Here is a 27,135-nt window from a genome sequence, read left to right as displayed (position 1 = left end):
AGCAGGTCCTCAGTGTATCCAGAAGAGACTTGCAGGAGGTCATTGGGCTACCCAGGGATCACTGTGACGGTTCAGTGTCCTGCTGTCCCCGGAAAGGTACATCCCAGCCCTGTGCTGAAGATGCCTATGGGTAATGAGGAAGGCTGCTGGGTCATTGCACCAAGACAGAGCTCCCCCCACACTCCTTTAGCCCAGACTCCTGGGTCCACAGGCCCTGGGGTTGGGGGAGTCCCCAGCTCTGGCTCCACGGAGGCCCAACCTGTGCAATGCATGAGACAGTGGCCACCAGCCCACAATTCGGGGGGCGGGGGGCAGGCGTGCAGCTAGCCCATCCTTTGCTCCAGGATCTAACTCAGAGACAACCAGACACTTGCCCAGAGCCACCCAGTGGTTCAGTGGGTCAGAGCCTGGTCTGCCTGACTCCTCCCTCCTATAGCCCCAGGGAAAGCAACAACCTCCCTCTGGAGCATGCTGGGGCTCCCTGGGGAATTCCTGACTAGGTAACCCCTGTGGATCCTGCCTGCCTGGCATTGCAGATACCATTTTCATCTCTCACCCAGACAGTGAGTGCCATGGAGGCGTAGTACCCCCAGCTCCAGAGTCTGTGAGTGCCTGCCAGTGCCTGGCACCTCTCAAGGCTGCAGAAGGGTCTGCTAGATGAATGAACAAATGGGCATAAGCAAAAAAAGAAAAAAAGAGAACCCGTGGGCAAGACAGGTGATGACAAGAGCAAGCAGGGTTAGACATGTACCCAGGTGAGGACTGGCAGGGGTGGCTGGTCACCCAGGGCTGCCCAAAGCTAGAACAGGTACATCTACAGATGTATGGATGCTGTGGCTCTGCCAGTCCCCAGCTATAAATCACAGGCGAAGCCATGGGAAATGAGTGCCAGGCTTTTCTTCCTATTTAGTAATTTATCAAGGGAAGAGGCGCATTAATAAGCATATTTCCCTTGAGGTGTGGGAATAACAGAGATGAATATCACTGTCAGATTTGGCCTGTTTCCGCTTGTTAGGGGCGCCCGAGAGAGTGAGAATCCAAGGATTATCAGCGAAGTCTTTTTTTTTGTCATGTATGACAAAGATGAGTGTGTTTCTTCTTTAGAAGACGTGAGCTCTTTTGCGTTCCTCTCACATTTCCCCACTTGCCGCTCCATTTGTGAGTAACGGGAGTCCTTAGAAGATCCACGTTTGCACCTGACTTTGAAGTGGGGATTGACGAGGGGCAGAGTCAGGAACTAAGAACCCAGAAGCTTACAAGACCCTCAAGCGGAAGCCAGTGAACAGATGTGTAGTGACAGCTATATTGCTGGGTGGCCTCGTCATCTTTCCTAGACTTTCTGTCCTTCCCTCCGTTATTAACCAGAGACCTTCCTTGTCACCACACCATCCTCCGAGTTCCCATGTCATTTGGGACTGTCTACAGGGTTGTCTGTCTGTTTCTCCTTACACCTCATAGTCCTCTCCCTGCTCCTGTCCCACACCCCTGCCTCTGTGGCCTTGGGTGTGGTATGGGGGGGCAGTTGTGAAGAGTAAATTACTTAACACTTCCCAGTGCTTAGACCAAGACCAAGCATCTGCCACAGAGACAGTCAGCAAGGGTTGGCTTTGGTGGTGTGACTTTGCGCTCCAACACATCATGGCTGTGCCTTTTGTTCACGCGCATGGCTGGTTCACCTGCACTCACTGCAAGTGAGTGTCATATTTGAGTTTCAGGGATGTAATGGTCAGAGGGGAAGGAGTGGTGTCCCTAATTCAGAAAGAAGAGAGCAGTAGAAGCAAGCTCATAACCACACAGGAGGTGCAGGTGCACCAGTGTGGCTCTCGTTTGGAGAGAAAGGCCTGAGCACAGGAGAATCTGTCCAATTCAGCAGTCTGGGGAAGGCCTCCTCTCAGCTGAGGCCTGAGCACCGAGGAGGGAAGAGCTGGCTGGCAGAGGAAGATGTACATGCAAAGGCCCTGTGCAGGTGACCTCGAGGAAGCCACAAGTAGAATGAAGCTCCCCTCTTTCCAGGGCCACTGGGGAGGCATTTTTCTGTAGTAGTAATGGGCGTTTGTCATAATTGCAATGGGGAGCTTTGGGAAGTCTGGGGCGAGGGCAGAGACATGATCTGATTTGCAAGTTGGAAAGCAAGGAATTCGCAAGTTGGAAGTGAGGAATGTAGATTGGACGGCAGTTAGCCAAGGGGCCCTGGAATGATCCAAGCAAGCAGTGGGCGGGGCCAGACCAGTGGATTTGAGAGGTTTGAGGACAGATCAAGGAGCCCATATCAGTGGACTTAGCTGGAGCAAGGGCAGAGAGGGGGAACTGCAGCTGACCCCCCGGACTCCACTCTGTTGCTGTGTGGATGCTGACAGTGGTGGAGGCAGCAGACGTGCTGACTTGGAGGCCTGTTCAGACAGGGGCCAGGCCAGGTCGGCTGCCGGCTCTTCAGAAATCCAGAACAGACATCAAAAGCTGTTTCAGGGAGGAAGTGTCCTTCTGGAACTTGGCCCCTCTTACCCCTCTGAAGACAGACGGAGTGGGCACTAAGTTCCCAGAAGATCTACATAGCAGAGTTCCTTTGGATCTGTGTTCAGAGCAAGTCACTCCCTCCCCAAGCCTAGTGTCCTTATCTACAAAGCTGATATCAGAAGGTGATAGCTCAAAATGATACCCGGTGTCTGCACTATCACTAAATGGTAGCTGTCACTGTCACTCAAGAGTTCAGAATCAGGAATTAACTGAATGCCACATGCAAGGGACACACACTGGCTCTGGTGCTGCCTGGCTCCCTTGTCCAGAGCACATGCTTAGGGGAGTGGGGCTGCCGGTGGGCTGCCTGTGCATCCCCCGATTCCTCAGGCGTGTACTCTGGGGTCCTTCCTACAACAACAGGAAGGAGAGGCTGACTGAGTGAGTCGCCTGCTGTGTACCTGGGCCCTCTGCAGGGCAGAGCAAGCCAGAGTGCCCAAAGCATCTGTGGAACCCACCTGTCTTAGGCCATTATGTGTTGATAGAACAAAACACCTGAGACTAGGAAATGCATTAAAAATAGAGGCTTACTTAGCTCACAATTATGGAAGCTGGGAAGTCCAAGAAAATAATGGTGATACTTGGTAGGCACCTTCTTGCTCATCATAAAATGTCAGGGGCATCAGCGGCAATATAGAAGAAGTGCGTCAGGTGGCATCTCTCTCCTCTGCTTCCATAGCCACTAATCCCACCTTCATGACCTTACCTAATTACCTCTCTAAGGTCCTACCTCGAAGTACAATCAGTTTATGAATCAGAGGGTAAAGTTTTCAATATATAAATGTCTGGAAGACGCAGCCCAGCCACAGCACCTCCATATCCCTGCCTGCTAGAGGTCCACAAGCCCTAGTCCTCAGGGCCCGAGAGCATAAGCGCCCAGCCATAAAGACTTTAGCTAACAAGGGTATGTAGAGAAAAGTGTATTCTGATGAGCTCAACCTTTTCTTCCCATGGGAGCGTTCCCCAAATCATTCCATGCCTCTGGTTGAAAAGGACCTGTACAAAGTAGAGGGTGTGGCTCTTGGACAGGTACAACCATGTCATTCAGAAATGCACAGGCTACTCCCGCATCTGTCTCCCCATTGGGTTACAACCCCAGGGCCAGCCAGTGACCCATCTTTATGCTTAGGTCGTTAATAAAGTTTCTATGTCTTCGACAGCTGACTTGTGGATCCAGCCAAAGTGCCCTGGCTATGTCCCACCTCCACCTCACCCCTCACTGGCCTCTCATCCAACCCAGGTCTGCATCCCAGCACCCCAGTCCACTTCATCCCTTGTGTGGGCTCAGATTCGCCATGTCCATGAAAGAGGAAGTTAGGAGCGAAAACCCTGGGAGCCCTTTCTGGCCCATGGATTCCAGGCCCAGCAGTAAAGGGACTTCCCTGGGATTCCCAGGACCTCACCCCTCAGGGTGGCCAGGCCGGGCCCAGTATGGAGTGGGTCCAGCAGGGATCCCACAGCAACAACTTCCCAAGGCTCACACAGCCATCCGAGTGAGTTGGGGCCTCGGAGGCTCACAGGCCACCCACCCTGTACTTGGTGCCCTGCAGTGCTGGAGACATGACACCAACATGTGCATAATTAAACATATCCCTGAGGCCAGCAGGCCAGGGTGGGTCAGAAGCACCCCAAGAAGAAACAGACATGAGGACCATGAGTAGGAGTCTGAGGGAGGCAGGCCCCGTGGCCAGTGTTCCTGACCCTCTCCCTGTAGGCAGGTAGGCAGGAGGAAGGCAGGATGACAGCACAGACTCTGTGTTTGAGCGGCTACCAGAGTTGTTTTCAGGCAATGCTCCCATCCTGTGAGAACCTGGAGGCCACTGAAGGGAGGCCGGTGGACCGTGTCCAGTGGAGCACAGGAGTTGCTGCTCCACACAGGTGCTCATAAAGTGAGGATGCACCCAGCCTCATGTGTCCAGCTACGGGCCAGGTCTGTGTCTCCTATTTCACATCAGCCCTGGAGGTCTGCACAATGATTAGACCCCTTGAGAAAGAAGAAACAGGCTCAGGAAGGTCCGGACAGGGCAGAAACTTGGGTAGGTAAAGTCGTCCAGTGATGTTAGCAGACGATTTCTAGCCATTGTGCCCAGAGAGCTATCCAGAATCCTGATAAAGGGGCAGGGCTGTAAGGAAGTGGAAGCAGGCCGGAGCCATCGTGGGAGACTCTGGGGTGCCGGGAGCCCTGGACTGGGCCAGGTCCTTTTCCCTTTCTGAAGCTGTGTGGACAACAGCAGCCAGTGAAGCTAAGAGTGTGTCCAAAGGTCAGCCAGCTAGGGCAGGTACGTTTGTGTGTACACATGCTTATGTCTGTGGGGTGTGCCTGTGTGACTGGTGTGCGTACCTGCACATACGTGAGTATCTGTGCACAGGAATGTGGTGTGCATGCTAAAGCAGCAGGGTCCCCAAACCCTGGGTAACCTCAGAACCGAAGGCTTCAGTGTTCAAGAGTAGCTACGTGGCTTCAGCTGCCCCTCCTGCTGCTCCTCCTGTCCTCCCTGCCTTGTCCCAACAGCTTTCCCAGCCCACCAGGCATTGTGCTGGGTGTGAAGGCAGCCAGGTCTCTGCGGGGCAAATGCCCTGCCAGGGTGTGGAGATGTCGGTGGCATCCCAGTTGATCCATGACTTTGGAACACCTGACACTTAACGCTTGACATTTCTCCCTGTGGAATTCTCTGCAGCAGTGAAGACGAGGGAGTTACTGCTACACACAATGGGAGGGAATCCAGATGTGAAAGAAGAGCTGCGTTTCATTTGCATAAACTTTAAAAGACCATATTAGGCTGGTTGGGAAAAGGCAGGATAATGGCTGTGTTACCTTTCTGTCACCAAAACAAATGCTGAGAAAATCAGTTTCTAAGAGGAAAGGTTTATGTTGGTTCTATTTTGGAGGTCCCTGTCCATGACCGACTGGTCTGTTTTGGGGCCTGTGGCAAGGCTGCCTATGCTGGTAGGAGCCTGTGGTAAAGCAGAACCGTGCACCTCCTGTCCTTTCTGAGGCCACGCCCCCAATGCCTAACTTCCTCCCACTAGGCACAACCTCTTAAAGACTCCACCACCTCTGAGAGTACTCAGCTAGGGCCCATGCCTCTCACACATGGCTATTAGAATGTCCTTCCCTTGGGGTGAGTCTAGAAGGGAGAGGAGGGTTTGAGGACACCCTGTTTCTTGACCTGAGGCTGGCTTGCTAGATGAATTCACTTGGTCCTTCTCAGATCTTCACCCTGCCCTGTGCTGATTACCCCTGTTTTACAGATGAATCAACTGAGTCCGGGACAGAGTTCATCCCTGTCCCCACCTACACATCCCATTTCCTCTCCCAACTCCATTGTCCCTTCCCTCAACACAGGTGATGCTGATGCGCCTTTCGTTGGCTGTTGCACAGTGTCCCGGTTCTCCAGCCCGCGGGTGACACCCCGCCTGAGCCGAAAGCGGGCGCTGTCCATCTCTCCCCTCTCAGATGCCAGCCTTGACCTGCAGCGGATGATCCGGACCTCGCCCAACTCGCTGGTGGCCTATATCAACAACTCTCGAAGCAGCTCAGCTGCCAGTGGCTCCTATGGGCACCTGTCAGCAGGTGCCCTCAGGTGAGCCTTGCTTGCTGCGGTGTGGATGAGGGGGCATGAGACTCCCAGTGGGGTCCAAACAAGAAAGCAGTGATGCAGGAGCGCATCTCAGGTGCCAGAGCTGTGGGGAGGCCAGGGTGTGGGGATGCAGTGGACCCTGGTACCTGCTGAGCCTGCAGCCCGTCCCCTGGGGCAGGATCTAAGGCAGTGGTGGCCAACCTATGGCACTCATGTTATCGTGCTTTTATGTTTTAAAAAAAGATGTTAGTGTAGAGTTGTTTTTTCTAAACTAAACCCTCGATATTTGTGTTTAATGGTGATTCTGGCACTTAGTGACGAATAAGTGGGTTTTGGGTTGCAGTGTGGCACTCGGTCTCTGAAACATTCATTACTGCTGTGAAGTTAAGCATAGAGAGTGAGGCCTGAGTACACTCAGTGGGCAGCCACTACTTGCTCCAGAAGGAGGGAAAGCCGTAGTAGAGGTGTATTCACCACAGCCATCGCCAAGACCATCTCGCTGCTCTGGTCAGAGGAGGCATCTGCCTACCTGGGCACTGCCTCTCCTCATCTCCTTTTCTGTTGCAGCCCAGCCTTCACCTTCCCCCACCCCATCAACCCTGTGGCCTATCAGCAAATCCTGAGCCAGCAGCGGGGCCTGGGCTCAGCCTTTGGACACACTCCGCCCCTAATCCAGCCTTCACCCACCTTCCTGGCTCAGCAACCCATGGCCCTCACCTCTATCAGTGCTGCGCCCACCCAGCTCAGCAGCAGCAGCAGCAGCAACTGTCTGAACGACACTAACCAGGTAGGTGGGCACAGGGAGCAGCAGATGGGAGCTCACCCTGCCCCCGTGAGGGCTGCTCCTGCTGTCCCATGCCGGAAACTAGTGGAGAACTCTGGGCTCCAATCTGACCAGGGGATATCTTATGGGCAGAGGCAACATGTTAAAAAGGGCTTCAGGCTGGGACGGGGTCCTTAGCTCACAGTTCAGCCTCCTCCCATTAATAAACATAATGAGTGGGTGAAGAAACCCTGCAGTGCATGAGATCCGGCCCTATCAAGGATTCTGTGCACAGCAAATAAATGGATGAATGAACAGTAATAATAACAATAATATGTAGTTTTGTTCTAGAATACATATTTCCTACAGGCTTGGGCTTTCATACACCTTATTTAGTCCTTCCCACAGGCCTTTGGCATGCTGGAACTTCTAGCCCAGTGGTGCCTTGTATGCATAGGATGTCACCAGTGTCTGGTAATAAATGAGTCCCCGTGTTACAGATGAAGACCTGGATTTATAGGGACAAGGCTGTATAAAGGACAGGCATAGGCTTTGAAATCAGTCAGACTGCACCTGCTTCCTAACTTGCCTGAATTACCTCTCTCAGCCTGAACTAACTCATCTGTGAAGGGGAACCTGACACCTAGGCTGGGTCATTGTGCTTATAAACCAGGTCCTCCTAAATAGTCCCTCCTGAACCTCAGATCCTGGGGAGCACTCATGATGATAATCAGAGAGGAAGCACCTGCCCCAGTCCACCCTTGGGCAATTGGCAGACCTGGATATGGCCATATCTTAGGAAGACCCCCGCAGAAAGTGCTATATCCCAGAACTCCCAAGTGGCTCCTGCCACCTCCTCCAGACAGTCACTACCAGCCAGCCTTTGAGGTATCACCTGAAACTGGAGCTCCAGGCTCTTCCCCCAAGGAACTAGGCCCTTGCCTGTTGTTCCCAGGGCTGGCTCCTCCTGCTCTGGAGACCTGAGAAATTGAGCCTCCTCGGGACAGGAGCATAAGGGGCCCAGCACTTTCCACGGAGAAGGTCTCTTTTGCATTTCCTCCACCCCTTGGGGAAGTGGAGGCGGTACCTGCATACAGGGAGGTGCTGGCCACTGTGACCTGGGATCCCCTGGGTGTGCTGCTGACTGGAAAACAGGGCTAAGGGACTTGGTTTCTGAGACATGGCACATAGGGTTGGCCCAGACAGTGTGGTAAGGTTCCAGAGGTGGACCCCCGCACTGAATTGGGGGTGTCTCTGCCCTGCCCCTGTGACAGCCTCTCCTCTGCACCCTCTCCCAGAACAAGCAGAGCAGTGAATCAGCTGTGAGCAGCACTGTGAACCCCATCTCCATTCACAAGCGCAGCAAGGTGAAGACTGAGGCCGAGGGCCCGCGGCCAGCCTCCCCGCTGGGACTGACACAGGTAACTTGCTGGCCACCCTCACTGTGTTTGGGCTGGGTCCGGGCCAGGGGCCCGGTTGCTGCCTTTGGGCATTTCACCTGGTGGTGAAAATGGATGGATGGGTGGAAGGGTGGGTGGGTAGGTGGATGAGTGGATGGTATGGATTAGAGAGAGAGAGAGAGAGAGAGATGGATGGATGGGTAGAAAGATGGATGGGTAGATGGATGAGTAGATGGGTGGATGGATAGATAGATAGATAGATAGATAGATAGATAGATAGATAGATAGACAGACAGACAGATGTGTGGATTGATGGATGGATGTGTAGATGGATGGATGGATGGATGGATGGATGGATGGATGGATGGATGGATTAGAGAGAGAGAGAGAGAGAGAGATGGATGGATGGGTAGAAAGATGGATGGGTAGATGGATGAGTAGATGGGTGGATGGATAGATAGATAGATAGATAGATAGATAGATAGATAGATAGATAGACAGACAGACAGATGTGTGGATTGATGGATGGATGTGTAGATGGATGGATGGATGGATGGATGGATCAGAGAGGGTGAGGTAGATTCACACATCTTATTGCTGGGTCCATGCACATACTATATGCTCATTAAGCATACCTTGAATGAATGCAGAAATGCACAAATACAAAAATTTCCATCTATCCTGTCTTGTCTTGGGCTGCAGCCATCTCTCTCCCACACCTCAGCCATGAGCAAAATAAACCTCAGCAAAGTGAGTTGCTCCTGTCCTCCTAATGACTCAGGCCCTTTGAGGCTTGCCCTTTCTCCTAGAATTTCACCTTCACTGTCACTGGCCCTCCTAGGTAACAGGACTTGTACCTGCCCTCATACTCAGCCTAGCTCCTGGTTCACTTCAGAGCTGGAGGCTCCGATTCCTAGTAGGGAAAGTGAGGAACAGAGCAACCCATGGCTGCAGAGGCTTTGCGCAGGTCTCTTTGGAAACCCTGCCACTTCTAATGCTCCTAGCAAGCAGACAGCCAGGCCCCCTGCTTATGGGATAAAGGACACAGTGTGCCTCCTCCCCTTCCAGGTAAGTCTCACATGGTGGCCCAGTCTTCATTTGCTACTACAGAATGCCCAGCATGGCCACCTTGGAGGCATAGAGCCTCCTGTCCCCATCTCTCCGCATCTGCTGGACCATCCTTTATCAAGACTGTAAACCATCGGGCATGCTCCGGGCACTTCATTTTTATGAAATATTAGGTCCTGTTACTGTCAGGCAAACAGAGGAGTTGGTGACAAATTCTTCTCCCCTTGCTGACACCAAACCCAGCCTCCGCGTGATGCATGGTTTCCATGAGGCTGGCCGTCATCCGGGGCTGTTGAAATTGATGAGGGCAGCACATATCCAGGGAAGACAAACAAGCTGCAGTGGTGAGGACAGGGCAGGAGGTAGATGCTGAACACTCGGAGGCCCACGCCCCACCCACCAGTGGGATCCTGTGACCACCCTCCACCCCAGGTGGACCCACAGAGGCCTCCTTCCTGCCTGGTGCAGAAAGCCTTTTATTATGAGGAGGTGGTTTCCCTGTCACTCTGTGTTCTGGCTCACCACCATGAGCACAGCTGGCTTTCCTTAGCGCCCTTTCTGTTGAAGCCCTCGTAACTACAGGCCAGGATGATGCCCTGCTCAACAGGGGCCCTTGCCCCGCTGAAGAGCACCTCTTGGCCAGCAAGCATATCAGTCCATCAGCTTCTGCAGCTCTTGTCTGAAACAAGCAGAGCCTGTAGCACATGGAAATTGTAAATCTACCTCCAGTTTTTCTCCAAGTGCAGAGCAGGCATTAGGAGACCCTCTCATCCCCTTGTCCCCTGGTCACAGTTCAGCAGCACCCTAGATGGATCTGCTGCTGAAGCTCTGGAAACCAGATGTCCCCACATGTCCCTTCCTGCAGGGTCCCAGTTCAGCCCAGGGAATAAGTTACTGTACAACACATCTTGGTTTTCCTTCTCAGAGAAAGTGCATTAGTCGAAAGACAGCATTCAGAGAATGAACCAGGAGCCCTCTTAGAAGAGCTCTGTGTGCCCTGATAGAAAATCAGTCAGGGATATGAGTCTGTGGGTCACAACAGAGCATTCTGACACTGGTTTCTGCCACTCCTAGAAAGGGACTCAGCGTGGCCAAGTCTCCAGACCAGGGATGTTGCAGGAAGAGGTTACCCCTCCAATCCTGCACTGTACATGCCTCCCCCAGAGGAGATATGAAAAGACAGCACATTTCCCTGTTATTTTTGAAAATGGTTTGAGTTGTAAACTAAGTCTTTGTAGCCTTGCCTCTGCCTGGCTCTGTTCAAATCTGCCCAGCAGACAAGAGGACTATTAGGGAGTCCCTGAGTACCTTTGTGGGCCCCACATGGCTTTTTCCTCACCCCAGGGTATCTGTGCCTGTCCCTGTCCTACTTTTGGCCTCTCCCCTGTTCCTATGCTCAGAGGCTGCCCATGGCCAGCTCCAGGTGAGCACCTGCTGGGCCGGGACAGCTCTGAGATCTGGGGCTTTCTCTTCATGGCTTTGACATGTTCATGTGGCCCCCACTGTGGCCAGCAGATTCAAGTCCAGAGCTAGGCTGCAACAGATTGGCTGTGTGTTCTGGGAAGGGTGAATCTACCTCTCCCCAAGCCTCAGTTTCCCCAGGCGTAATACAGGAATGCAGATGCCCATGTTTTCCAGCTGTTGCAGGGTTACTGGTGCTGGGAGGAAATGCTGGAGCACATGTACTCTGTGGAGTTTGTGTAGCCCTCAGTACGGCCATCTGTGTGAATATGGCTGCTTCCCGAGTCCTCAAGAAGGCATGGACTGCCTGAAAGTAACCATTCTGAAGGGTGAGACCATGTTTTATCTCACCGTCAGCAAGGAGTGGATCTTAGAAAGAAATGCATTCCCACTCCCAGTGCTTTCAGCCTCCCCGCCCCCACTGAGTCCTCCACAGTGGAAACCAAACCTTGTCAGCAAGTTGCTACCCTTTCTTCTCCTGTCCCCAAGTGTCAGGAGACTGGGATAGGACAGTCCTCTTACAAGCATTAGAGAGGGAAGAGCCTGCTTCCTGGTAAGAAAAGCTGTGGATGGGTCTGAGCTGAGGACAGGGGCTGGAAAAGCTGATGACTGTGTCTATGCACACTTGTGTATATTGCGCGTGTACCTGTGTGTGCGTGGGTGGCCACACGTGGGATGGCCCCAAGTCCTGGCACAGGCTTCATGGGGCGATCAGTGACTTCTCATCAGGGCCAGGCCCTGGATTTGGCTTCTATGAGTGTGGTTTTCTCCCCCAGGAGCAGCTGGCTGACCTCAAGGAAGACCTGGACAGGGATGACTGTAAGCAGGAGGCTGAGGTGGTCATCTACGAGACAAACTGCCACTGGGAAGACTGTACCAAGGAGTATGACACCCAAGAGCAGCTGGTGCACGTAAGCCTCCATTTCAGCATCCTGCCGGGGCTGGGGGGCAGAGCCCTGGCCCCTCAGGGACCTGATTCCTCCAGGGCCTCTACCAGAAAGAGGACCTGGAAGCGCTGGCCCCAGGAGAAGCCTGGACCACATCCTCTGCAAGCAGGAGACGTGATTACACACAAGGGCTGATCAAAAACCATGGTGGGAGTTTAAGTGTTTTTTTTAAAAAAAGTATTACACTAAAAGACACATTGCCAATAATTCCCCCTCGAAATACTCTGCTTCCCTTTGGACTAACTTATTCCATCATTTTCGCCATTTTCTGAAGCACTTCTGGAAGTTCTCTTTCATAAGTGTCTCTACAAGTTATGCTAAAAAATACAGCGATTGGGGCCGGGGATTTAGCTCAGTGGTTCCACCGCCTGCCTTGCAAGTGCAAGGACCCGAATTCAATCCCCAGTACCAAAAAAAAACAAAAAGCAAAACAGCAATTGCTGCTGTAAGAGCCACTTGATGGAAAGGCCCTCATCTGCCTTATTCACCGGCCCTGGCCCCATGTGATTTCTCACTTTTCCCCAAAGTCAGAATGACATGGAGGATAAATGTTTTGAATTCATTCAGGACATCAAGGCATAACCGTACACTTAAAGACCCACAAAAGAGGACTCTCCAGAACTTTCTCAGAAAGTGTCAACAATGATGGCACGTGTTCAAAACAAGGCAGATTATTCTGAGGGAGACGAATGGCAATGTGCCTACTGTAATCATTTTTAAAACTGAAACCTGCACTGTATTTTTCAATTATATCTTGTATAGGTCCCCTGTTTCTAGGAGGAGACTTCCCGGTGTATATGTAGCACAAAGGAAAATAAGTAAATGAGAAAAATCAGGGAAAAGAAACAAGAAAGTGAAGCCAGGAGGAGAGTTAGTATGAAAAACCAACTTCTTTGAGCTATATTCCACATGGATATCACTTTTTCCCTGAGCTTCTTGGCAGCCAGCACCTACAGGGAAATGAGATTTGTTAAACCAGCCAGCCTCTGTATGATGACAGGCCGGACTCTGAAACCAGTAAGCTGTTTTTCCCGTGGAGGAAGGTGATAATTCCCTTTGGAGTCCATTCACGTATACACACTGAGTATGGGCGCAGACAGGTTTCTATACGCAGATCAGGGATGGGGCTGCTTAGAACTCCTGGGTTCTCCACAGTCTTGGCCATCTGGGGAAGATTTGGGAGCTTGTGCCTTTCAGGTTTGCCTCTTGGTCCCCACTCCAAGCTTATCCAGCCACACCCATTATGGTGGCAGTCAGAGGGGCCAGGTCACTCATCCAGGGGGAGGAGAGGCTCTGTGTGAATCATCTGGCTTCAAACCTGGCTCCACCTCAGCTGGCTGAGTGGTTCTGAGCAGGGACGCATTGAGCAGGTAGCAGGTGTTCTGTATTCGGTAGCTCCCTCCTTCTTGCCCACACCAGCCCCGGGTAAATGTCCCTTCCATGCCAAAAAGAATTTAAATTTATTTAAAAAAAACAAATTGCTCCCAACATGCATGTGCACAGCTTTGTGCACATGCACACACACTCACACCCTCCTATTCATACTCAGAAGCCATCCCAAAGGTGTTCACTTCTCCCTAGCTCTGCGAACTTGGCATTTAGGGCTCACCACTTCCCTCTGCTTTCTCTACTCCTGCCACCTGCTCCCAAATACTGCAGGTTTCTTCTGTGTTTGGGTTCTTCCTCCCCAAAATTTTCACCCAGGACTCCAGAATTTCCCAGCAAACTCCTTGCAGCTGATGAGAAACTGTGAGCTAGAGATCTCTAATTCCTCCTGGCACTAAAAGATGATTTTCAACCTGTACCAGCTCTGTGGAGTAAATAGTAGAGAAGGGGTGATCAGAGCTGTGGGGTCTCAGGAAAGGGCAAATCAGATTAAAGGAGGAGAGGGCAACATCTGGGACCAGACTTAAGCAAGAGTGCAGAGGTAAGGGTGTACAAGATGTGTTCTGTGTTCTAGGCACTGGCTGCAGAACACAGGCAGGGAATTCCTCAACCAGGGCAGAGGGGTTCTGAACTAGGAGTGAACACAGGCTTCGCCCTGTGCCCAGGACTGTCCCTGTAGCTATAGATGGTTCCCTCCTGCTGGCCGAGAAACAACAGGCTGACCAGCTGAGGAGCCTTCTCTGCCTCCCTGAGCTCCCTGGAAAGATGATGCAGGCACACAGGAGACCGGAGGCCCTGCTGATCATTAACAATTTGCTGCTGAGTAAACCAAGGGAAAAATAAAAGGCATTGTCAGGGAACATTTTTATCACTTGAAGGCTTTAAAAATGGAAAGTAAGGCTAATCTGAGATCTCTCTGGAAGTTCAAAGCACTGTGCATTTTGCTTGCTCCAACAGTGGCATTGGTATGTGTAGCAGCTGGGCTGTTACTCAAGGCCTGAGGGCTTAGTGGCTTTTGTCTTCTGGGGCCAGGTGCCACCAGTGCCTGACCCCCAGTTCTCAGGGAGCTTTGCAGTTTGCAAAGGTCTACAGCAGCACCACCCAGAAGGGAAAGACTGAGCCACCAGTGGCATCCACACATGCAATTTTACATTTCCTAGAAGCACATTTTTTAAAAGGTAAAAAGAAACAGGTGAAGTTAATTTTAATATAGGCTGACTATATGCTATCCAAAATCATGGGACCAGAAGTGTTTCATATTTTATAGTTTTGGGGATTTTCAGACACACACACACACACACACACACACACACACACACACACACATAATGAGGTGTCTTGGAAGGGGATTTAAGTCTAAACACAAAATGAACTCCTATTTTGCAGACACCTGAAGACTAGATGGAAAAGGTTGGGCCAGTGGTCTGCACACGTGGGGGTGGGCAGTGAAGAGAGTGCTCTGTACATTGTGAGGGGGACAAGGGAGGAGGAGACTGCAGAGGACCATGGGCAGCAGTCCGCTGCACAAGGCCAAGGCCCAGTGGGATGAGTGGTCACAGGTAATGAGGAAGGGGCCTTGGGACCAAGTAGGTGGTCAGCTCAGAGTAGGTGGTGTTCTCTGGAGTGGGTGCTGGGCAGCGCAGGAGGGACATCTGGACTCACCCCCCTGGCTTGTCCCTCGATAGCACATCAACAACGAGCACATCCACGGGGAGAAGAAGGAGTTCGTGTGCCGCTGGCAGGCTTGCACACGTGAGCAGAAGCCCTTCAAAGCGCAGTACATGCTGGTGGTCCACATGCGGCGGCACACGGGCGAGAAGCCACACAAGTGCACGGTGAGTGCCCCACCCAGCACCCTCCGCCCCGGAGTCACTAGGCCGGGGGAGTCTGTTTAGAAAAACTAAAAAGGGGAGCACAAGGATGAGACGGAAGCCACGTGATGTGTGACTTCAATCAGTGAGACTCTGTGGCACACAGAAATTACTCCTTCTTCAAAAGTAGAGGTGGCCCCGGTCTGCTGGTGTGGCTGCAGCTGAAACCTGACAGCTCCTCTTGCTGACTTTACTTAATAGATTGAGAGAAGTGTATTTTGTTCTTACTGGAATATCTCTGAAGTTGAGTTGTCTTGAAATCGATGGCATCCAAGATTCCAGGAAACGTGCTACCTTTGTTGACAAGTTGATTTTTTTTTTGGTACCCAGGATCGAATTTAGGTCCTTGAGCTTTCAAGGCAGGCGGTGGCACCACTGAGCTAAATCCCCGGCCCTGATAAGTGATTGTGAGATAAAGCTCACAACAACAAATTCACCCTTTCAAAAGTGTGTAACTGTGTGGTCTTGGTATATTGACCATTATGCAACTGTGGCCACTGGCCACATCCAAAAACTTTTTTCATAACCTTGAAAAGAAACCCTGTATACATTAGCAGTCGTTCCCCATCCTCTGCTTCCAGCCCTGGAAAACTAGTAATTCTTTCCGCAATTAGCCTATTCTGAACATTTCATAAAAATGGAATCTGCAATAAGTATTATTTGTGTCTGGCCTCTTTAGCTTTGCATTTTTTTCAAGATTCCTCCATGTTGCAGCACAAAACAGTAGATGAGTCCTTTTTTTGCTGTGTAATATTCCATGACGTGTTTAGATGCTGTTTCCTTACCCATTTTTCAGTGGGGACTCTGCATTGTCTCCACCTGGGGGCTATTACAAATGACACTATTGTGAACCTTTTTGTGCGTGCTTTTGAGTGGACACATGTTCTCAATGCTCTTAGGTAGATACACCTAGGAATGGAATTGCCTGTTTATACAGGAACTGAGGACTTGGCAGACTGATTTCCAGAAAGGCTGAATCACTGTGTTCTCATCAGCAAGGTGAAAGGGTGCTGGTCTCTCCACATTCCCACTAACTCTTGGTCACCTGTCTTCTGTACTGTAGCCATCCTAGTGCATATGAAGGATGCCTCACTGTGGCTCTGATTTGCGTTTCCCTAATAGCTGATGGTATTGCAAGCTCTTAAGGGCCTTCTGTTTATCCTCTCTGGATAACTCTCTACTGAAAAAGCTTTTTCCCTTAGGGATTTAGCTCAGTGATTCTGCTGCGTGCTTCACAAGGCAAGAACCTGAGTTCGATCCCCAGTACCAAAAACAAACAAACAAACAGAAAAGCTCTTGCCTGTTTTTTACTGACCTTACTTTTTTGTTGCTATGTTGTAAGAATCTTTATATACCTAGGTGCTACACTGTTACCAGACGTGTGATTTGCAAACATTTCTCCCATTTTGTGAGTTGTCTTCAATTCCTTGATAATTTCCTTTGAAGCACAAAAATTGAAATTCAGTGAAATCCAGTGTTTTATTTGCTTGTGCTTTTATTATTGTAGCTAAGAAACCATCTTATAATCCAAGGTCACGAAGACTTACCACTTTGCATTCTTCTAAGAGTTCTATAGCTTACAAACATGTAACTCTGTTTGTGTAAATATAAATATATGCACTTACAGGACAGCTCTCCCACGGAGGTCTCTGATGCATTCTCAGTTCGTTTGTGTCTCAGCCCTTTCCAAGTTTCCCAGAAAGGAAAGCAATCATTACAGCTAAATTTCATGGTTCTAGGTGCAAACATGGAGAGGAGCCCAGAGGGGCGGGTGAAGGAGGAGGTGGGCTGGCACCCAGGGTCAACTGGCCTGCCTTGGATCTGGGGGGCCCTCACCGATCCATCTACCTTCTTCTAGTTCGAGGGCTGCTCGAAGGCGTACTCCCGACTGGAGAACCTGAAGACGCACCTGCGGTCCCATACCGGGGAGAAGCCTTACGTGTGTGAGCATGAGGGCTGCAACAAGGCCTTCTCCAACGCCTCTGACCGTGCCAAGCACCAGAACCGCACCCACTCTAACGAGGTACCCACTGTAGCATGTGCACTGGGCTCCCTGTGCACGCATGGAGAGCCAGGCGAAGGAAACTGGCAGGAGCCCACGCTGTCTGCTGACGCTGCCAACCCAGCCACACAATCACCGTGACTCAGGCAGACTCTGGAGAGAGCCTTTCTAACAGCGTAGATGCAGTACGGCCCCCAGAGAGACCTGGCTCCCATGTTTGTGGGAAACTAGAGGACTTGCCAAAGGCCTCTGAACTCTTGGGATCTCTACAGATAACAGCTGCCTTGGAGAAGATTGTGCATGTGTGTGTGTGTGTGTGTGTGTGTGTGTATAGATATATTTGGTGTGCGGTATGTGTGTAATTATATATATGTATGTGTGCATACAGATGTGGAGAGGTGATATATGCATGTGTAGTAGATGCATATGGTATATATGTATGTGTAATGTATGTGTGTATACAGGTGTGGAGGGATGTGTGTGTATTAGTATATGTGTTTGCGTGCAGGGGTGGTGTATGCATGTGTGTAGATGTGGGGGAGGTGTGTGTGTGTGTGTGATTATAAGCATATTCGTGTACATGTGTGGATATGGGTGGATTGGTGAGTGTACGTATGTACATGTGTCTTTGTAAGTGTATATGTAGGTGCGCGTGTGTGAGGGTTTGGTATATGTGGCTGCATGAGAGTGGGTATTAGGGAGTTAGGGTGAGAATGTGACAGTGGTGAATGAGCCCAGGACTGAGGTTCTGCAGAGCAGGATTTTCACCCCACTTGCAGGTGACTTTGAGGAAGTTTCTTTGCCCTCAAGCCTGTCTTTCCTCATCGGAGAAGTCAGGGTGCTCGCACTTCTCAAAGGTGTGATCTGCTCACATCCTTACTAATGACGGCAGCTCAAGAGTCCAGCTAACAGGGGAGGCATGTGTGTCCCTCCCACTGTCTGTTCAGCTTCTTGGACCAGAGCTCCCCTGACCAAGCACTTCAGCTCATGTGAAGGTGGCACATAGGACCAGGCCAGGGCTCCATCCCAAGGGCACTGGCTGCAAATACATCCAGCTGACTGCCAGCCAGGTCTTCCAAGGGACACACGATGGCTTCAGGACAGGGTGTGCACCCACTTGGAGTTGTGCACCCATCTTGCCCCATCCATAGCACAGTTGTGATTCTCTTCCTAGAAACCCTACATTTGCAAGATCCCAGGCTGCACCAAGAGGTACACAGACCCCAGCTCACTCCGGAAGCACGTGAAAACGGTCCACGGCCCAGATGCGCACGTCACCAAGAAGCAGCGCAATGATGTGCACCTCCGAGCCCCGCTGCTCAAGGAGAATGGGGACAGTGAGGCCAGCATTGAACCTGGCGGCCGGGGATCTGAGGACAGTGCAGAGGCCAGCAGCACCAGCCAGGCCATGGAGGACTGCCTGCACATCAAAGCCATCAAGACCGAGGGCTCCGGGGTAAGCAGAGCTGGGCAGCCCAGCAGGCAGAGTACACTGCCAAAAGCCTCGGAACCTCAGCTCCAGCAGTGAGCTCTATACCAGGATACCCCCTCCTAAGGCAGGCCGGTGTGCACCCCCGCCAGCCCCGTCTCCAACTTGGCTTTTTTCCCTTTACCTCTTTGGGTCTCACATAGCATGAATCGTGCCCTGGCTCCTGCAGGCAGTTGTGGCAGCCTGACCCCATGTTGGTCTCTGTGGGTTGGGAGTGGTCCCCGGTGTCCACCTCTCTAAGCACCACTGCCAGGCTGCAGGCCTCTATCCTGTTCTGTGTCCTCCCCTCTGGACTCTGCTCCTTTTGTTCTAACCACTTGTTCTTTGTCTCCACATCTTTTTTCCCAACTGTACCTCCCCTAAGGATAGACGGTACTGAGGTGAGCAGAGGAACTGGCTGAGGGGTGGGTTGGGCTGGGCCAAGTGAGGGTGGGCTGGGATGTCCCTGTCACTGCGTGGGTGAGCATGACCTGTTAGTCCAGGGTTCCTGGGCTGAGGACCATGGGTTTGGAGAGGCAGACCACGGGGTAAGCAAGTCTTCAGGGTAAGCAAAGGCTGACGGCAGGAGGGCACTGGCAGGTGTGGGGAGCTGTGGGACTAAGCTGCAGGAGGGCCAGCAAGGAGGAGAGGTGTGAGCCCTAGCTGCAGAGGTGGGGTTGGCTGACCTACAGAGGTACTATTGACAAGGCCTCAAAGGTTCCTGCTCACCTGGACCTTTGCCCTGGGCGGCAGAGAACATTACAGCTTCTCAAAGAAAGGGCTTAGATTACTTAACATGTGGCCCAGAAATGAGCCCCGAGGTGCTGCACCCAGGGTGAGCCTCGTCTGTGCCCCGCTACCCTGCCACAGTACTTGTAGCCTGAGTTTGGTGGCTTCTAGACAATGCACATGACGATGCCCCACTCCACCCCACCCTGTGGGGAGGGCTGGTTTGAGGTGGCCATTCAGGCAAGAGCTGCATCCCACAGCTCCTGCCCCTGGCCACCTTTTCTAACTACCTACATCTGGCCTGCTGAGAGTTTCCTACCTGGCAAAAGACACCAAGTCACTGGTTTTCATTGTTCCTCACTTCATTGTATGCACCTTGCTGGGAAGGCTTCGCTGCCTTCTGTCACCCCGTACTAGGTGCCTTCTGCACACCAGGTGCATGAGAAGTAGTTCAGGTCCATCTCGTGGTTGGGAAGGCCAAGGTTGAGAACAGGGAAAAGACTTGACCAACGAAAGCAGAGAGGCAAGTGATGGTTTGCAAGCTTCTCTTAGAGGCAGTGTCTTTCCTCCCCACCACGCACCCCAAGTGTGCAAAAGTACAGTGTGAATTAAGGCTGGGCACAGGACCAGGAGCATGCTCACACCCTGAGCTTGTACTGTCCACCTGTTTCTGCAGCTGTGTCAGTCCAGCCCCGGGGCCCAATCATCCTGCAGTAGCGAGCCCTCTCCCCTGGGCAGTGCCCCCAACAATGACAGCGGCGTGGAGATGCCGGGGACGGGGCCCGGGAGCCTGGGAGACCTGACAGCACTGGATGACACAACTCCAGGGGTCGATGCCCCAGCCCTGGCTGCCCCCTCTGCTGGTGGCCTGCAGCTGCGAAAACATGTGAGCTCCATTCACCGGTTCGAGCAGCTCAAGCGGGAGAAGCTTAAGTCACTCAAGGATTCCTGCTCCTGGGCTGGCCCGGCCCCACACACCCGGAACACCAAGCTGCCTCCCCTACCGGCAAGTGGTGAGTGGAAGCAGGGGCTTGCAGGGGGCAGGGGAGAGCCCACTTCCTGGCTGCCCACGATACAATGGCTCTTCCTAGCCATCGCACAGGTAAGGAAGCAGCGTCAGAGAGGTCAAAATGCTCCACCCAAGTCCAGGACAAGGGTAAGACAGGGCTAAGCCTGTGTAACCCCAACACCTGTGCTCTTTGACCTGCACCATGCTGCGTCCCCATCGCCCCTACAAGCCCGCAGGCCCCAGACCCGTCGTCCTCTTCCGTGTCTGGGCATTCATCTGCCTCGTGGCAAAGGCCCTAGGAAGGAAGGCAGCAGCTGAGTCCCAATCCCACCTGAGTCCATGGTCAGAAACACCAGGTTCCCACTGTACTGCAGAGTGAGCCGGGCAACACCAATGACAGAGCTGAGGGTAGCGCTGTGCAGAGCAAAGGAGGAAGCTTGTCCAGCTGAGCCGGGAGGGCATCACAGAGGAGGTGGCCCCGTGTTTAGCCAACAGTTTGAGATGATGGTGTCTTCAGCAAGCCTCTCCTGGGCGCTGACTGTGTGTCTAGAATTGTGCTGGCTACCGAGTATTCAGCACCCAGGCTGTCCTCACGGGACTGACAGCCTGTTGTGCTAGACACTGATGTACCACCCAGGTCTCCCTTGAAGAGAAGATCCCACTAGGGGATCTCTGGGCTGCAGACAGCTGCCTCGACTAAAGTCACCCCTTTCCAGGGGACCATTGGTTTGCAGGAGTGTAAGGGGCCCACGATTTCAGCCCAACTCAGGGCAGCACAAAAGGCCTGCTGGGGGTCCTAACCTCCCTCTGAGAGCAGCCTGGGCTCTCTCTCCTCCTCTGGCTCCTGCGGCCATTCCTTCATCCCACAGCTGTGGATCTCAGAGTGCTCCCTGTAAGCAGCCTGCTACGAAACTCCAGCCCAGGGGAACCCCATTGGCAACCCCCTCCTGGGACTGGGCAGGTCCAGCCTGGGCTCCTTATCCCTGCCGTCAATCACCCAGCCCTGTGGAGAGGCACACTGTACCTATACTACCCCTAGAGACATGAGGGGGTGAGGCAGCAGTGGGGCTGAGATTGGGACCAGACCTCCGGGCTCCTGCTCATGCTTTCCCCCTTGGCAATCAGTGTTCACTGTTCCTGCCCCTACCATTTTTCATCCATGAATCTTCTGAGTGCCCGCTAGGTGCCGGCCAGTTCTAGGCCTCAGAGCTCAGCAGACCACCTCGGCACCCATCAGAATAGGCATAGCAGGGCCCCATGTCCCCACAGCTGACCTTTCTGCTTTTCCGCAGGCTCCATCCTGGAAAACTTCGGTGGTCCTGGGGGCAGCGGGCCAGCAGGGCTGCTGCCCAACCCGCGGCTGTCCGAGCTGTCTGCTAGCGAGGTGACCATGCTGAGCCAGCTGCAGGAGCGCCGCGACAGCTCCACCAGCACGGTCAGCTCGGCCTACACCGTGAGCCGCCGCTCCTCTGGCATCTCCCCCTACTTCTCCAGTCGCCGCTCAAGCGGGGCCTCGCCCCTGGGTGCCAGCCGCCCACACAATGCCAGCTCCGCGGATTCCTACGACCCCATCTCCACAGACGCGTCCCGGCGCTCCAGCGAGGCCAGCCAGTGCAGCGGCGGCAGTTCGGGACTGCTCAACCTCACGCCCGCGCAGCAGTACAGCCTCCGGGCCAAGTACGCGGCTGCCACCGGCGGCCCGCCCCCGACGCCGCTGCCTGGCCTGGAGCGCATGAGCCTGCGGAACCGGCTAGCGCTGCTGGACGCGCCCGAACGAGCGCTGCCCGGCGCCTGCTCACACCCACCGGGGCCGCGGCGTGGCAGCGATGGGCCAGCCTATGGCCATGGCCACGGGCCCCTGGGAGCTGCGCCCGCCTTCCCCCATGAGGCGCCTGGCGGAGGAGCGCGGCGGGCCAGCGACCCAGTGCGGCGACCCGATGCCCTAAGTCTGCCTCGCGTGCAGCGCTTCCACAGTGCCCTCAGCATGAACCCTGGCCCGCTGCTCCCCTGCACAGAGAGGCGTGGCCTCCGCCTGCAGAGCCACCCGAGCACCGATGGCAGCCTGGCCCGTAGCGCCTACTCTCCACGGCCGCCCAGCATCAGCGAAAATGCGGTGATGGAGGCCATGGCCGCAGGGGTGGCCAGCACAGGGCCCGAGCCGGACATGGGGCTGCCAGAGGACGACCTGGTGCTGCCAGATGATGTGGTGCAGTACATCAAGGCACACACCGGTGGTGCGCTGGATGAGAGCACAAGGCAGGTGTATCCCACGGAGAGCACCAGCTTCCCAGAGAACCCCAAACTGCCCAGCCCCGGACTGCATGGCCATCGCAGGGTAGTGGCTGCAGACTCTAATGTGGGCCCCTCTGCCCCTGGGATGGGAGGCTGCCAGCTGGGATATGGGGCTCCCTCCAACCTGAACAAAAATAACATGCCAGTGCAGTGGAATGAGGTGAGCTCTGGCACCGTGGACTCCCTGCCCAGCCAGGTGAAGCCACCTCCCTTCCCCCAGGGCAACCTGGCCATGGTGCAGCAGAAGCCAGCCTTTGCCCAGTACCCTGGCTATAGTCCACAGAGCCTGCAGCCAAGTCCAGGGGGTCTGGATGGCCCGCAGCCCCGCAGTGGAGTCACCTCTGCACCCAGAGGCAACTACATGCAGCAGTTTCGACAGCCAGCCACAGGCGGTCAGTGTGTCAGCATGACCACAGCTGCGAGCCCCCAGGCCAACTATGGCCCGGCCCACCCCCAGCTCAGCCCCAGCAGCGTCAATGGGGCTCTGAACCAGTTCACCACTTCCTGCAGCAGTTTAACAGCCAAGCCAGGCCTCCTGGGTCTCCCTCAGCAGATGGAAATTGCAGCTGACCCCACCTTGATGGGCAGCCACCACAGGGAATTGGGGTTGCATCCAGTCCAGAGCTACCCACAGCAGAGCCATCACCTGGCAGCCCCTCTGAGTCAGGAAGGCTACCGCCAGGCCCCCACCCTCCTGCCTCCCCATCAGCCTGGCTTCATGGAGCCCCAGCAGGGCTCCATGGGGCCAGCTGAATCCAGTTTTGGCTTAGTGCAACCCCGGCCACCCCTTGAGCCCAGCCCTGCTGGCCGCCACCGTGGGTTACGTGCTGGGCAGCAGCAGTTGGCCTATGCCCGGGCCACTGGCCAGACCATGTCAGCCATGTCAGTTAGCCAGGAGACAGCAGAGGCTGTGCCCAAGGGAGCGATGGGCACCATCAGGTCGCTGCCTCCTCAGCTGGCCCTGCAGGATGCAGGGGGAATCCAGGACCACAGCATGCTCTACTACTATGGCCAGATCCACATGTATGAACAGAATGGCAGCCTGGAAGGCCATGGAGGCTGCCCAGCAGCACGGCCCCAGCCACCACAGCCACAGGCCTGCCCGGACAGCATCCAGCCCCCACCTTTGCCCTCACCAGGGGTCAACCAGGTATCCAGCACTGTGGACTCCCAGCTCCTGGAGGCCCCCCAGATCGACTTTGACGCCATCATGGATGACGGTGACCACTCGAGCCTGTTCTCCGGTGCTCTGAGCCCCAGCCTCCTGCACAACCTCTCTCAGAGCTCCTCTCGTCTCACCACCCCCCGGAATTCCCTGACCCTGCCCTCTGTCCCCACCGGCATCAGCAACATGGCAGTCGGGGACATGAGCTCCATGCTCACCAGCCTAGCCGAGGAGAACAAGTTCCTGAACATGATGACCTAAGGCCCCAACCCCTGGCGTAGAGCAGTCCTAGAAGGGTCCTCACTTCCTGGAGTGCGGCAGTTCCATCCTCCCATCCATTTCATCTTTTTCAAAAAATAGTATTAAATCAGCCTGAAGGGTTTTTGCCAGTGGCTGGTTCAGACTACAGATATTTCAAGAGAGAGTTTATGGGCATCCTCTCTCTTCTCGTGGACTATGTTTCAGAGCACTAAAAAGTCTCAATCAGAAAGGAAAGGAAGGAATGAGAAACTCATTTATGCAGTGCTTGCCAGTTTTTGGTGTTTATGGGACCGCTCTGTTCTGGCTTTGCTCTGTCATTTGGCTAATGAGGGATTCCATTGGCCAAGGGCTTTTAAGTACATGCGGAGAGAGGGTAAAGGAGCTGCATTTGGGTTTGAATCCTAAAGGAGTACTAGAGATTCTACTCTGGGAAGATGGGCTTCTCATTCTGCCACCCGCCAGAAAAAAAAAAAAAAAAAAAAAGGAATTCTGGGCTTTCCAGGATTCTTCATTGAGCTTAAGTCACTGAGGTCCCTTGCCAGAGAGAAAAAAATAAAAATAAAAATGTGCCAGGATGCTTCGGAAGCAGATTATAATTCCAGGTTTGTTAGAACTGGCATTTCTACCAGTTGGTGGAGTTGGAGCAGGGTGTGGGACCAACACGTTGCCCAAGTGTATGTGAATGAATAAAATATAAATAATCCCGGAAAAAGGAAAGAAATAATGTACTATGCGGGGCAAGTCCAGAGGCTGCCCTGGCCTCTCCTGACCATGTTTACAGAGTTCCTGCATGGAGAATGTAGCCTTTCTTGAAAAGGACACTTGTTTTTAAATACCTCGGGGTTGCTGGAGCTGCTGTGGGCTAGAGATGGACTAAGCAGGCCTCAAAGGAGTTGGGGACATATCCTGGGCCCAGCCTCAAGCCACCCTAGAGCTCTCTCATTAGGAAGAGGAAGTCACATGTTTACCCAGTTGTGTTTCTCCAATGCACTATCTGCCCACTTTACCACGGAAAACAAGGGATTGACAGCAGCCTCTGCCCAGGCTCCCCACACTGTGCTGAGTGGCCATTGGCTGCCAGCACCCCAATGGTCCATGCCCAGTTACAAGATGGTATTCCAGTACCTTCTGGGCTCCTTAACCTCTATGCCCCCCGCCCCCCTCCCGTTATTTGGCAGAGAATGACATGCATGGTGTTTGGGGCAGGGTGGGAGGGTGAAGGGGTTGATTCTTGGACTCTGAGGGATCATCATCACTGAATTTCCCTGTTCAGTGTTACCAAGCCTCGCCTCCAAGTGGAATTTGGAACTGGCTCCAAGGAGACATGGTTCCTGAGCACACTTCAGGATGCGTCAATGCATCTTCTGCACTGCCCCATATGCACACACACATGCACGCACACTCGCAGGCAAGCACGCATGCACATGCGCATGCGCACAGGCCAGCTGTTCCACTGAACGCGTTGCAACCTTGCCAGACCAACTCCCTCACTCGGAGCTTCATTCTGGCTGTGACCCTGGCTTCAGTGAGGAACTTCTTAGCAACACCTGCAAGCAGGACCAGAACCTGACGATCTGGGTCTGCTGTGTCCCCTCCCTTCAAACTCCTTGCTAAGGCCCAGAGACAAGGCCAGCTCCAAATGATAGTCCTGGGACATCACCAGGGCTCTGCAGCTTGTGGTGGTGTGTGCTCCCCTCCTGAGTTGAGACAGCACTCGCTACTCCCAACCTGTATATATTCTGTGCAGAAGACGCCATCCTGGAATATACTGTAGGTGAACTGTCCAGCCAAATTTATATCTCCAAAACATTTTTAGCTTTTTCTACACGCTATGAATTGAGATGACATGCTCAACTTGTAAATAAGTCTTTTTGTACATTAAAAAAGTAATTTTTTCATAATTTATCTTGTCTATCTGCTTCTCCCTTGACAGTAGTTAATGAGAATCTGGGCAGTAAATTTGGTGCATTTGAGCAGAAATTAGGCTGTATTTTTCATAACAGTGTCAAAATGGACTATCCTGCCTTAGCCAAGTAATGTTTAATGCTGAGGCATTTACTGGCTATTTGTTTCCTGTCACTTGGGGGCTGGGTTGGGCTGGGTTGGATGTTTTGCAGTATCTGGCTGTTCTCCTAGTGAGCCAGTCTGCACCTCTAAGTTTCTTTGCTGAGATTCATGGCACCAGAATCTGGTATGAACTCAAACTCTCTTGTGTCAGCCTCCTCACTTTAATAGGCAGTGTGATGGAACACATTTGAGTCAGAGTGGGCATTGTGGTAACAAGATGAGCAGGTTCCCATGGTGGGCAAGATGTGTCTTCTGGTGCAGGCAAAGGCAGGTAGACCCTCGGGGTGCCCACCTGCGGCTGTGGGCAGGGCCAGGCTTCTGAACTCCCAGCCCGGGCTCGTAGAATTTCGTGCTAAGAGAAAAACCTTAGCACACAGGTTGGACATTCTGGAAGCCAAAGTGTCTTTAGTGGTATTATTGCTGACTTGATGTCCTGAATTGATTCAAAGCATTTACTTTCCATGGTCAGTTCTACTTTGAGGTAGAGCCAGAAGTCACATGGTCCCAGATCCAGTGAATAAGGTGGATGTGGACACACTGTAATGTTTTTATGAGCTACTTTTCTGTTAGATGGCACTTGGTGACTGCATTCACTGAATTTTTGATCACATCTTGTAAAGAAATGAAAAAGGACCTTCAGAACTTCTTCAGAAAGTGGCAAGAACGACGGGCCGAATGCATTTGAAGTAAGGAGCATTTTGAGGACTGACGGCAATGCGTTCTGCTGTACTAATTTTGTGACCTAAACATTCGCTGTGTGTTTTGATCAACACCTCCTATGCATAAATGTGTCCTTCACGAATGTGTGAAGGTGGAATTGGCACCCTGAGACAGACATTCTGGCTCAAGGACCTGTCCTAAAAGGTAGATGCCAGGAGGAAAGATGGACAATCTGGAGTGAAGGAGGAGTAGCAGGAAGTGTGAGTATCTGGGTGGAGACAGAAGACTTCTTCCTTCTTGAGTTCTTTAAAGAATACGAGCTGGCACATCCTAGTTAACAATTTAAATAAACTGAGCTATTTCTAAGAAAAAAAAGAAGATGATGACGATGAGCTGAAAGCACATAATGTAACATTGTCCATCAGGGTTTTCAGTGTGTGTAGGTATAAGACAGTAATGACATGAAGGAGGGAAGGTTAAGGGCTTACACA

General features: G+C 52.8%; 1 protein-coding gene across 5 annotated transcripts in view; it reads left to right on the top strand.

Moving 5' to 3' along the window:
- The window catches only part of Gli2 (GLI family zinc finger 2), a 232,933-nt gene extending 207,191 nt beyond the window's left edge, over positions 1-25,742 (top strand). For all 5 annotated transcript variants that reach the window (XM_010632270.3, XM_010632269.1, XM_010632273.1 and 2 more), the window contains 9 exons: positions 5,861-6,098; positions 6,663-6,882; positions 8,157-8,279; positions 11,564-11,698; positions 14,806-14,955; positions 16,850-17,014; positions 18,168-18,449; positions 19,867-20,203; positions 21,492-25,742. In XM_010632270.3, the coding sequence (XP_010630572.1) occupies positions 5,861-6,098; positions 6,663-6,882; positions 8,157-8,279; positions 11,564-11,698; positions 14,806-14,955; positions 16,850-17,014; positions 18,168-18,449; positions 19,867-20,203; positions 21,492-23,917 (4,076 nt within the window). In that variant the 3' untranslated portion in view covers positions 23,918-25,742. The remainder of the gene's footprint in view (positions 1-5,860; positions 6,099-6,662; positions 6,883-8,156; positions 8,280-11,563; positions 11,699-14,805; positions 14,956-16,849; positions 17,015-18,167; positions 18,450-19,866; positions 20,204-21,491) is intronic.
- The last annotated feature ends 1,393 nt before the right edge of the window (positions 25,743-27,135 follow it).

Source organism: Fukomys damarensis, unplaced genomic scaffold (genome assembly GCF_012274545.1).
Source record: "Fukomys damarensis isolate Sample0158 unplaced genomic scaffold, DMR_v1.0_HiC HiC_scaffold_29, whole genome shotgun sequence".
In the NCBI taxonomy this organism is placed as follows: Eukaryota; Metazoa; Chordata; class Mammalia; order Rodentia; family Bathyergidae; genus Fukomys; species Fukomys damarensis.
Note: the sequence above shows the minus strand (reverse complement) of the source record. Positions and strands in the feature narration are given on the sequence as shown.